General features: G+C 45.1%; 1 protein-coding gene across 2 annotated transcripts in view; it reads right to left on the bottom strand.

Moving 5' to 3' along the window:
* Positions 1 to 10,442, bottom strand: part of TSNAX (translin associated factor X) — a 40,564-nt gene extending 30,122 nt beyond the window's left edge. Inside the window, exons 1-3 of one of the 2 annotated variants that reach the window (XM_006274499.4) lie at positions 10,381 to 10,442; positions 6,981 to 7,088; positions 1,858 to 1,972 (exon numbers count right to left, since the gene is read on the bottom strand). In XM_006274499.4, the coding sequence (XP_006274561.1) occupies positions 1,858 to 1,972; positions 6,981 to 7,088; positions 10,381 to 10,396 (239 nt within the window). In that variant the 5' untranslated portion in view covers positions 10,397 to 10,442. Of the gene's footprint in view, positions 1 to 1,857; positions 1,973 to 6,980; positions 7,089 to 9,280; positions 9,297 to 10,380 lie in introns of those variants that run through there. The other variant, XM_059715405.1, reaches the window with a different exon arrangement.
* Between the last annotated feature and the right edge of the window lie 1,944 nt (positions 10,443 to 12,386).

Below are 12,386 nucleotides of genomic sequence, written 5' to 3'. Positions count from 1 at the left end.
TCTGACTAAAGTAGAAAAATTGAGGAAATCCATAAGATTCAAAATAAATAGATAAAAAAAATTGTGTAAGTCTTCTCTACCTCAAAATCTACAGTGTTTTGCAACAAACTGAACAGCTCATTTATAAAAGGATTCACTATATAAATGATATTTTAGGCAGTACTTGTGAAATATGTCACTAAGGACACCTTTAAAAGAGCAGTTGCTAAATCAAGGAGTCACAATCCCTAAAGAAATTCAATTATAGTGGTGGGTCTCAGACCAGGATTAGAGCTGTAAGCCCAGAAGTAGGGTCACCATGGCAAAAAATTGGAAATTGCTGCTCTGAAACATCTAATATATACCTATTGTTAGATGACATTTTATACCTGACACTAGATATACTGGTTTCCCTAATGTACTGCAGAGTCCCACCATTTACATGGCATTCATGGCTTACAACATGTTTTAAATTATTATTCTGTGAATAGCTTTGTTTTGTACAAATGTTTAAAAATCATGGGAATTCAGAAATGAGTCTTAACTATTCAGTGGAGAGCTCGAGAGAGAAACAATGGCAGTTTGCAGATGGGGAGGGGGGGGGAGGAATAACAGTGCTTTACTTTAAACTCTGAGCACCCCTGCACCAGCCCAGCACATGTTCAGAAGAGGCAGGATGTTAGCTACACCTGGCTTTCCCAACATCCGTATAGATCGGGCATGTTAGTGGGGCTTTTTTGGCACTTTTATCTAATAGCAGATTGAATCAGCTCTAAAGTGGCAAAAACCTCACTAAAGTACCTGATCTATACAGACGCTGCAGTCAGGTCAAACTAATGTGCTGCTGCTTCCAGTAAAGCATGGGGGGGTGTTCCCCCCACATGTTTGTCAGCACCCAAGATGTATAGAAAATCACCATCTCATAGGAAATGGGATTTTCTGATGAAAGTGAATCTAAAAGCTTACACAGACAAAGTTCTACAATAAAGCACCTATTTGTAAGCTGAGTCAATACACAAGTCCTTCCCAACATTTTTATGCCCTGCTCAGCAACAGTGGGACTGCTCAAAGCAGGTCTGGAAAATATCAAGAATAGAAGACAGTTGCTGCCAAACCCTTATTTACAATTGTGCACACACTGCTCATACCATTGTATAGCGGCCCTGGGATTAAGATCAGTGGGAAATATTAGAGAAAAAGACTTTTACAGACAAGCCCGATGGTTGAAATGGCATCTATAATGCTCCAGGTAAACTCTGTATACAAGAAGCTGTAGCAAGCCTCAATTTTTCCCACTATTCTTCCACAGTAGCTGCTAATTTGAATGATCATTTGAAAGAATAAGCACACAAACATTAAGGTACCCCACAAGGGAGAATAAAGACCCTTCTTAGGATCCAGCATATAAGTGGTTATAAGTAGAACTTGCATTCCCTGCCCTTCATACTAGTGACCCAGGGTGGGGCTATAAAAATGGGGAAACTCTTGCCTGAGACAAACTAACCTAAAGGGGAAGGGTGTATCCTCTCCCCTCCCAGTTCACTGGAAGCTGAAAAGACCTCTGTTGGCTCCTACCAAGGATTCTGTGTTAATCTGATCCTGTTTTGGACTATTCTTTATTCCAACAGAGGCAGGCACTAAGGAAATGGACTTGAAATGAACTAGCATCTAGCTCTTATTTAGTTCCTTGACTGCACTGTGTCCACCCCACTTATGTACAGTCCTAAAGGAAACAAAACAACACAACTTATGGGAAATAAACTAAGTTTGCATTCCTCTTCCTTCAAGGTGCTCTTATCAGAATATTACTCAAACAGAAAAAAACAAGGCAATAAATTTGGAGTCAGCATGGAAATGAGAACTAATGTAGTAACTCACCTAGTAATCCGGTGAAGTAGAAATATTGTCCTTTTACTTTCTATAGTTATATCACGACTAAGCTTCACAAGTCTTTCATATTTATCATGTCTTGTATCAAGCTCAAGTTGAAATGCTGAGAACAGAATGCAAACAATCACAATGTGGTCCTGATGTACGTGCGAATGTGTAATTCATTTCAACAGCTTAAGTATTCTGTTACTATCCAGCCTGGGTAACAATGACTTTGCTGTTAACCTCCCATAATCTTCATATTTTGTGTTTGATTTTTTTTTTATTTATTTATTTTTTTACATATGGAGGTCATGTCATTTCAAACCTTTACCAAATTATACAACAGTGAAAGTACAATAAAAGTTATTAAAGTTAAGACAAAGAGATATGCAGGGAGTACATTCATGTCTCCTTCAATGCATGTTTGACTGCCCTCTGCTGGATTGAATATTTGCATATGGCTGCAGACTAGTATAGAGGATGTCAGGGCTATAATACCAAGGGAATTAAAAACAGCTTTAAAAAATACAGGTTTTTTATTTCAGATTTTATTTAAATGTGTCATTATTTACATCTTAATTTAAATATCTTATTAAAATACCTGTTTATAATTAAATTTGAAATCTTGGCAACTAAGATTAAAATCTCAGTGTGCTATAATCCAATAAAATCATGTACATACATTTTAATATTAATACACTGCATCGTTGAACCTTCCTGTTTTAATATGTCAAAAGGTGTTGCAGCTCCAAAGAGAATCATGTAGAGACTTCAATTTCTGAGGTCAACTAAACTTTATAAATGTGCATTCAGTCCTACAGGTGTACCAATATATTGGTCCATATCGGATTGGCCCCGATAAAAGGAAAATTGACATTATTGGCAATTGGGTTTTTTTTGGCCAGTGTAACCAATAACGTCACCAATAAATGCTGAATGCATGAATGCAGCCACAGCATGCACGTGGTCAGGAACACAGCCCAGCAGCCTGGAGAGCAGTGTCCAGCTGGTAAGTGGGGGGGAGGAGGCAGACTGAGGCTCCCACATTGAGGGAGGGAGTGGGGCTGGAGCTGGCACTGCCCAGGCATGGCAGATCCATGGGCAGCTTGCCGCTGAGCGCACCCCTGGGGAAGGCACGGGGGGCATGTGCCCCCCAGATTTGTGCACAGGGCGAGGGCAGGTTGCGGGCTCAGGGCCAGGGGCTGAGCCAGCCTCTCCCCAGTCGGGGGGGTGGGGTGGGCAGCAGCAGTGCTAGAAGGGGGGCTATAGTGAATTTTGGGGGGACCCTGTAGCGCCTCCTCCCGGGGCTGCCACTGCCTGTCCCTAGCACAGCCCCTGCCCAGCCCCCCGCCCTGACAGGAAAAGGCCAGCATAGCCCCTGGCCCCATGCCCACAGCAAGCAGCCTGCCCTTACCCTGCACACATATCTGGGAGGCACATGCCTCTCCTAAAGTGCATGCAGTGGCAGGGAGCTACCCCTCCCTGCACTCCCCAGATGAGTTGCCTATGGCTCCATCCTGCACCCCACCCAGGCAGCTCCTACCCTTGTCCCAGCCCCATGCCCTCCCTCACTGCCGTGGCCTCAATCAGCACCCCACATTCCGCCCCAAATTACCAGCCAGATGCTGCTCTCCAAGTTGCTGGGCTGCATATTGGCTATTGGTTCAGTATCAGCCAATATGGCTGGTTAATAATCAGCCATTGGTATCGCCAAAAAAATCTTTATTGGTGCACCCCTATTCAGTACCTATTTCTTCATTTTTTTTATGATGTAGCTACTGCTGCTTTTTTCCAAGTCTCAATATAAAACAAAAACAAAAGAAAAGCTTTTGCCATACTGTAGTTACTTCTGGTTCCAATTTATCTAGCAGGCAGAAACAGAACATTTTATTTGCTCTATATCATCAAAAACTGAGGAACTGAACAGAATTGAAAAAGTTCTTCTCTTCCAATCTATTCACAAAAATGATGTGATCTACTAACTCTAAACATTTGAAAAGAAGCCAGCTTTTTAAACATGTGAAGGCAAGGAGCCAGATTTTTAAAGATACTTAGGCACCTAGACAGAGACAGATGCCTACCAGGATTTTCAAAAGTGTGTAAGCGGGTTACGCACTTACCCTGACTCATTTCAGCTCCTACAGATTTCAGGGAGAGTTAGATATGTAATGTGATTACATGCTTTTGAAAAATCCCAGTAGGCTCCTATATGCATCTTTTAGCAATTACATACTTTTTAAAACAGACATAATGTGTTAATTCACTAAATATGCTTAATACAACCTTTGTTTAATTAGCCCATTTAATTTAAAGTCAAGTTTTGATAAACTTATTTTATGTAGGTAGAAGTTTATTAGGTAATATAAACTAATTTAAAAAGATGTTTTGCACATTGAATTCCAATTTCCATCACATTACAACCCAACAAAAAAAATGACAAGCAAAAAAAATCATCTAGTATACAAGTGGTGCATTATTCACAATATTCTTACCATAAAAGATATATAAATTAAGATTCTGAATGGATGTATTTTAAGTTTGCATCTCCTTTATATAAATATTAGTAAAAAGTACAATATTTCATATAAATGCTATATTTGCCTGTAAATCAATAAGTTTTCATGTTTATGCCAACCAACCAGAAGACGTTTTCCTTTAAGGAAAAAACTGAAAACAACGAATACAAAATAAGATTAAATCATTTGGGGTCCTGGTTTTCTCTGTTTTAAAAATTGCACTCTTTGATTTTCTCTGATAAAAAAAAAAATTGCAAATTCTTGGATTAAACCAAAATCCGTGTTTTTTCCGTGATTAAAATGAAATGTCACTATGTATATAAGTATGAGTAGATCACATTTTATTGATACATTTACAATTTTAAAGCAATCTGGAAGCCTACCAGTGCCTCAATTACTGTAATAAAACAAATTCTAAATGTCTATAAATTTTGGCATTTGATTTGGCAGTTTTATTATGGAAAAAATCAGAGCTCCCCCTGCCCCCTTTACTCACCAGGACATGGGTCCAGCTGCGGCTTCCCTCCCCAACCCCAACTGTTTTGTGGCACTGAGCAGCCCTGATATGCCATGCCACTGCCCCTCACTCCCAAGCCACAGCCCCCCAGACCTGCTGGTGCCCCTCACTCCCCACCCACAGCCCCCTGTCCCTCCAGCCCTGCCAGAGGGGGCCCCCAGCTGCCAGGGCTATGGGGCTAGGGACCTAGGTCTGCAGCCCCAGGACCCCCGCAGCAGCACCCGAGCCCCAGTTGTTGGCTGTGGGAGGCGGTGGCTGCTGCAGTGGAGCCCAGCTCACCCTTCCCCACAGGCTGAACGGCTGAAGTGGAGCCTGTTGTGAGGAAGGGGGGGGCAGATGTGGGCTGGCGGCTGTGGGTTTGGGCCTTCCCACCCTGTTGTTCTCCTCCTGGGGGCCTTTGTGGCCCAGCAAGCGGGACCTGGTGCAGAAGGGCAGAGCTGGGCAGGGAGCCTCGCACCACAATGGCAAGGTACCTCGTGCCCATCTAGAAGCAGCAGGGGAACACCCCAGCCCTGGGCCCCAAGCCCCACACACCACCCTAGCTGGGCAGTGCCCCCAACCCTACCCATCTCCGTTCCTCCCTCACTATGAGGGCCTCAATCCCCCATGCACGTGGCACCCCCTAGCTGAACATTCTCCTCCTGTTCCCCCAGCCTCTTGCAGACTGGAATTCTGCCAGCCTGCATAGGGAAACCCACCATTTCCTGCATTTTTCTCCTTGAAAGGAGAAAATCCACATTTTATTGTGTTTTTCTGTGCCAAATGGAAAATACAGATCATTGAAAATAACTTATTTAAGTTAAGGTTACTTGCTTGCTGATTTAAATCATACTTAAAATCCATGATTCAAAAACCACTTTGATTCAAATCAATACACTCCACATAATAGAAATGAACTAAGGAAACCTAAAAGGAGGAAGGAAGAAGAGAGAGAGGTATGAATACTGAGAATCAGATAAAAGAATAAGAATTTTTTTAACTTTTTTTCTTTCTGATATCACAATCCAAATATGGTGCATCTTTCATACATAATAGTTATTTCTGTATTTGTAATTCTCCCTTTGAACAGGTCTTATCTACATTTACCTGCCCCTGCTGCTAAAAGTTCATGTGGCAAGCAGCAGATGCCGCATGCTTCTGGTAGCTCCACATGTTTTCTTTCACTACAGCAGTTGTGGCACCAAAGCACGTAGTGAACTCTGGAAAGGGACCAACTACTAAACAAACCAAAGCTGAAAGCATGGAAGCACTTACCTGTGCCTTCAGCCAACTGCCAGGAAGAGATATTAAGAGGCTTGATGACAGAATAACTAGTGAAAAATCCATTTTAAAGTTAGATCTATATTCATACCTGCCTCTGCTACCAAATTTCTGGCAGCTGGCAACAGCTACAACTGCCAAGCTACCAGAGTATGTGCACGCTCATGTGCTGGTGAAGTCACAGAACTTCCAGAACTTGGCAGCTCCATTATCTACATGTACATTCAACCAGCTGCAATATGGCAACAGAAGCCTCTGGAGAGCTGATATAGCTGCTGGTAGTGGAGGGTTCTGCTGTTGCAGAGGGGCTTTGAGCATGAATACACTCCAAGTTTTGCCAACAGAACCGAAGTTTGGCTGGCAAAACTTTGTAGTGTAGACTAAGCCCAGCAAAGTATACCAGGGGGATTGCTGCTACTTTTTTAAGTGGAGCAGACAGCGCCCCAGGTGTGGATGTGGATATGCCAACAAGAGCTCATCTGCCAAGAGAGTGATCTGACAGGCACTCTGTGCTCAAGTGTACATCTAACACCTCTCCCAACTCTACAGTTGGTCCAATAAAGGACAGCACCAACAAATCCTTGCTTCTTACAAAGATCAGTGGGAAAAGCTTTGTGGCTCTTTTTTCTAAGCAAAGTGAACTTCCCACCACCACACCATTCTTAGAATCTGCTGGCTCACAAAGTAAGGCTTCTGTCCAGATTTAAATATATAGGTGTTTTACCAAATTTCAGTTTTGCCTTGATACCACTGTTTATCATACCACAACTAAATATTTTCTCCTACCAATTCTTATTGTATACATTTTTACGACCTGGGATTCAACATTTACTTACACTTAAAAGATATCATCAAAGCTGAAGATGAAGTAACATTCTCTTTATCCTCTCTCCTTTGACCATGGGGGAAATTGTCATGCTTTCGTTTCCTGAACCCCCCTGACCCTATAAATAGAAAATATACATAAGTAAAATTTATATATCATCATTACATTTTTTGTAACAGCTTGACCAAGATGACATAGCACTTGTTTCAGAAATTGCTTTGATTCTACCCATTGTTCAGTATTTTATAGCAGCAATTTTTCCACAGTAGGTAACCTCAATTTCATCCAGTTTACTGTAGAGTACTATAGGAAATATTACAAACTGAAGTCCTATTTGGTTTGTATGGCATTATTAACTTTGTTATTATCCCACTGAAAAGAGAAGCACAACCCCTACAAACTTCAATGGATCCATGAGGGGGCACCTAAAGATGCTAAGGCTTTTTCCAGAGAAGTGGAAAGTTGCTTTGGGTCCCTTCACAAAATTTCCCTTCTACAAACAGTTAGCTGAATTTGTTTAGTGCTATACGTTTATAAGGCCTAACCCTGCAAACTCTTAACCCCACTGAAGTCAATGTCACGCCTTGTGTGAACAAAAGACTACAGAATTGGACCCACAGTTTGTAAAGAGACCTTTCAAATAAAAATAACCCTATTACTGTAGTTACAAGCATCTCATTGGCATACCCATAAGACTCTGGTCTTCAGAGGAGACCCAGCCAAAGAAGCAATGTAAGTAACTGTTACTGATTAATGGTATTCATTTTTATTTCTTATTATGCCCCCTCTCAGCTCCCCATGCTCTGACGAGCACATTTGTCCTCGTCTCCCCTTCCCACTCACTGGTGTAATGTTTTCCCTGTTATACTGTTCCCTAACACTGAACTTCCAGGTCTCTTGCTCTGCACAAAATGGTGTCACTTTTTCTCTTTACAATCCTCTCTCAACCAATTTCTTACAACTTGTATTTTAACTTTGACATGCACTCCTGTGGTGTTTAATCCTCTTGCCTTCCCCTGCTTCCACTTATAAGCCTATGTAAACTCATATAATCTTCATTTGCATTTGTTCCTCCGTCACAATACCCCGTTCCCTTGTCAGACAGGAAGATGTGAAGCACAAAGCTATCCTAGGTACTAATGCTGCACCTACTCTAATAAGTTATACTGACATGGGGGGTGGAGACTCCAGCTAAAGTTTTCCTTTTAAAGGAAACAACTTTAGAGCTACAAAAGAAGGGTACACTTCACACATTTTAATTTATCTGTTTAATATTATCCCAACTCACATATTGATTTTGTTTATTTTTACTGTCTATCCTTACGGTTCCCAAATCAGAAATGAAAGCAGGCCAAGTTACATTGAAAAAGGGCAAGCTAAGAGCCATGGGTGACTGGTGCTGCCTTAGTCGGGGGGGATGTGCCCCCCTCTCCCCCAGCAACCAGTCAGCCACTGAGGGGGAGTCCCCCCATGGCCAATCTCACTGATGGGGGGGGGTGTCCCCCGCAGCCAATCGCAAGGTGGCCGATTGCTGCAGCCACTTCTGAGAGCGCCACAGCACTCCCACTCCCTGGCTAGCGCTTGCAGGGGGGGGGCATCAGCACTCCTGCCTGTCCCCCCTGCCCATTGCCTAAGCGGCAAGCGCAGCCAGCCAGGGGTGCACTGGTGCTCTCGGGGTACTCATACACCCCCTATGCGTCGCCACTGCTAAAAGCCAGCACTTTGCCGTCTCTGTCTGGGCCTGAGCTCAAGGTGCCATTACACCTGCAACATCTGAACTTGGCCACAGGCACAACCCCTTCAACACAGGGCAGGAAAGGAGATGCTCTGCTCTGTAGGATGGACACCTTCATCTGCTCAGCCACCAGCCTGTGAGCAAGATCCAGTCCCCTCCATGCCATGCCATCCAGCCTGTGGGATGTGGGAAGCCCTAAATATGGAGTGCAGGGCCCATTTGTGGCACATAGGGGGGTGGGCAGGGACTCGGATTCCAGTCAGGTGGGGGCAGTGTGGTGGCCGGGGGCTTAAACCTGAAAGACGGAGGTGGCGTGGGCCCCGATCCATGTCATGGAGCGGCCCCGTGCCATTCACCTAGTTGGAAGTGAAATGCTGCCCTTCCCCTCCACAACCCCCACAAACAAGAGTTCATGACATGCTTTAGCGACAAGAGGGGCCTCTAAACACCAGGCAGAAGGCAGCCCAGGGCCAGAGCTCTGCCAGCCTGCAAGGGAAAAGCCGCAGTTTCCCATGTTCATCTCCTTTCATTTTTAAAGTTTGTTCACAACCCTTTCATATATTCTTGTGACTCACTTTGGGGTCACAACCCACAGTTTGAGAAACACTGGTTTAGATGAAGGGTTGTACAGGATGGTTTGGATAGGGATAGTCCTGTCTCAGGCAGGTGGTTGGACTAGATGCCCTGTGGAGGTCCCTTTCAGCCAGAGTTGCCAGGTCTTAAATATGAAATCATCATACTGGAAGCTCAAAATGATGGTATCTGCTGAAAAAAATATCCTATGCTGAAAAAATATGTTAATTAGTCTTTTTCTTATTTATACTGCTCACTAAGTCGACAGTGAGCAAGTGAGAATGGGTCATCCAAGTTGAAGCCTTTATTGCAAGGCTAGCAATAAAAGAAGCCTGCTTTTCTCTGATTAAAAAAAAAATCCCCAATTTTCAGTTTTAAAAAAGTAACCCAAAATCCACATTTCCCCATGATTAAAATGAAACGCCACTAGATAGATAGACAGACAGACAGACTGACTACTGGTGTTTCATTTTAATGGTGGAAACGTGCATTTTAAGTTACTTTTTTTACACCGAAAATTGGGGATTTTTCCTTTTTTCTTTTTTTTTTCAGAGAAAACTAGGCTCCCTGGTCATAAGGGAGCGCTGACAGCAGACCCAAAAGCCGATTAAGCCTCCCTGAGAGGCACTTGGGTCATGTGCCACATCAATGAGTTGCCTGAAAAATGATTGCACGTGCATGGTGCATCACAAAAGCGTTGACATCCTCGCACAAGCAAGACAATGATGGCAGCCCTGGCCACACTGCTTGCACCCCACTGGCCTGGCCAACGGTGCTCCTGCCTCAGGCAGGGCTGGGCCTAGATGGGAGCCGGCCCCCCCGTCTCCAGGCAACGCAGGCTGCCGGGCTGGGGGTAGGGGTTGGGTTAGGAGCCTGGCCGCCTCGCGGACGTCACAAAGGGCCACGACGTGGGCGCTGCCATGTGCCGCGAACGCGCCTGCAGAGAGCGGCCGTTGCCGACGTCACAGCTCGGGCCCGTGTGGCAGGTGTCCCCAGAGTCGGGGGCCGCCAGGTGGCCCGCGCGAGGCAGCCCCCTCCCCTCCCGCGTGACGTCGCCTCCGCCCCAACGTTCCGTGGGGTGGAGGAGGGGCGCGCCAGTCACCTTCCTTGCCGCTCATGGTAGCTCCGCTCCGCTCCGCAGCCCGCGCGCGCCAGGCCCCGCCCCCTCCGAGTTCTCCCCTCCCCTCAGCCCTAACGAGACGTCCACGCAAGCGCCTGAGGACAGGCCAAGAGGCGCGCTGCCCAAACGGAACGGGCCCGGAGCCCATGGGCCGCTCAGAGAGCAGCTGCCCGGAAGGCAGGGGCTGTCTCGTCCGCCCAAGGCGGTGTGCCCTGGGAAACGTCACTGTTTCTGGACAGGCATTTTGTAGGGCAGCTTAGAGAGGGGTCAAGTCAGGAACCCAGCTCTCTACAGGCCCCGCGGCGGCGCTTTGCATCATGGGGACTATAGTTCTGGGAGGGGGAGGTGCCGCTGCAGTGGGCGAAGCTGGGAGTGCCTGGAGTGTGCGGCCCTGAGCTGCTCCCGCTCGCCTCGGCGGTGGCTGCCTAGACAGCGTCTGTCCCGTTGCTCCTGCGGTGCTTTAGCTATGGGACAAACATGCGTCCTCCCACCGCAGCAAATGCTCCACCTTCACCCACTCGTTCAAAATTAGCTTTTTCTCAGCTTATGAATTATAATTCATAATATGATAATGATGATGATTATTTTATCCTTGTGATTATCGTGATAGCTATTTTTTATTATTATGTATTATATTGTGATTATTATGATGATTTATTATCAGTATTATTGTGATTATTATGATTATTTTATTATTGTGATTATTATGGTGATAATGATTATTATTTTATTAGTGTGATAATTGTGGCAATAATGATGGTTATTTTATTAATGTGATTATTATGATTATTGTTATCTGACTTGATTTCAAGGGAGCAACCACATTAAGAACTATAAAATGTCTGGGAAGAGAGAGGCAGGCATGATACAATAGGAGTCCTGAAACTGACATGAAGTATTAGCGAAATAAAGCAGGAAGGGACCTCCCAAGGGCATCTAGTCCAGTGGTTCTGGATTTTTTTTTATACCAGGACCCATTTGTAAACATCGATGGCCAGTCCCAACCCAGTGCCTCTCACCCCCAACCCACTGCCACCAGGCCCGATCCCCACAGTGTTTGGGGCCAGTGGCAACCTCAAGCAGCCCCTCACAGACTGGAGCTCTGCCAGCCTGCAAGGGAAATGCCGTCGTTTCCCACATTTTTTCTCCTTTAAAAGACAATCCATTTTTAAAGTTTGTTGATCAATTTTTTTTTTTTTAAGTTTGTTCATGACCCTTTCATATATTCTTGTGACCCATTTTTGGGTTATGACCCATGAAACACTTGATCTAATCCAACCCCCTGCCTGAGGCAGGATCGTTCCTAGCCAAACCATCCCAAAAACAAGTCTATCGTCTAACCCCATGATTCTCAGCCAGGGTGCTGGGACACCCTGGGGTGCCACCAGATCTTTTGCAGGGTGCCACTAGGTATGAGGAAATAAGCCAGGCTCAAGTGTGTCCCTGTCTGGACAATCTCCCACCCCTACTGCTCAGCCCCTGCATAAGGAGGTAAGCGCTATAATCTGTACATTAGTTTTTGAAAATGGGTGTCGCTCAGTTCACAAAAGTTATGGAGGGCTGCCTCCAGTCCAGAAAGGCTGAGAGCCACTGGCCTGACCTCTCAGTAAAACTACAGTCAACCATAATACAGCACCTTTATCTGCCACAGGTAACACAGGGGGACCATGGCAGCCAACATCCTGCAACTGCAAGGGTTGTTAATATACACTTGGAAGATCCCAGGAAGAGGGCCCCCGCTCTAGAGAGGAAGGCAAAACCTCCCCACAGTCCATACTTACCTGACCATGGGGTGAAATTCCTTCTTGACCCCAACCATGGCAATCAGTTTGACCCCGAGTGAAGCCATAAGGTCCTCTAGGCAGGAACCTCCGGGTTTAAGCCTGGACCTCTGCGTGATGGCCGTTATTTTTCTATCTGACCTTCATCAATGCAGTATCTGAGCGTTTATCAGGAATGTATCCGAACCCCATTCTACAGTTGGGAAG

Source organism: Alligator mississippiensis, chromosome 1 (assembly GCF_030867095.1).
Source record: "Alligator mississippiensis isolate rAllMis1 chromosome 1, rAllMis1, whole genome shotgun sequence".
NCBI classification, from domain to species: domain Eukaryota; kingdom Metazoa; phylum Chordata; order Crocodylia; family Alligatoridae; genus Alligator; species Alligator mississippiensis.
Note: the sequence above shows the minus strand (reverse complement) of the source record. Positions and strands in the feature narration are given on the sequence as shown.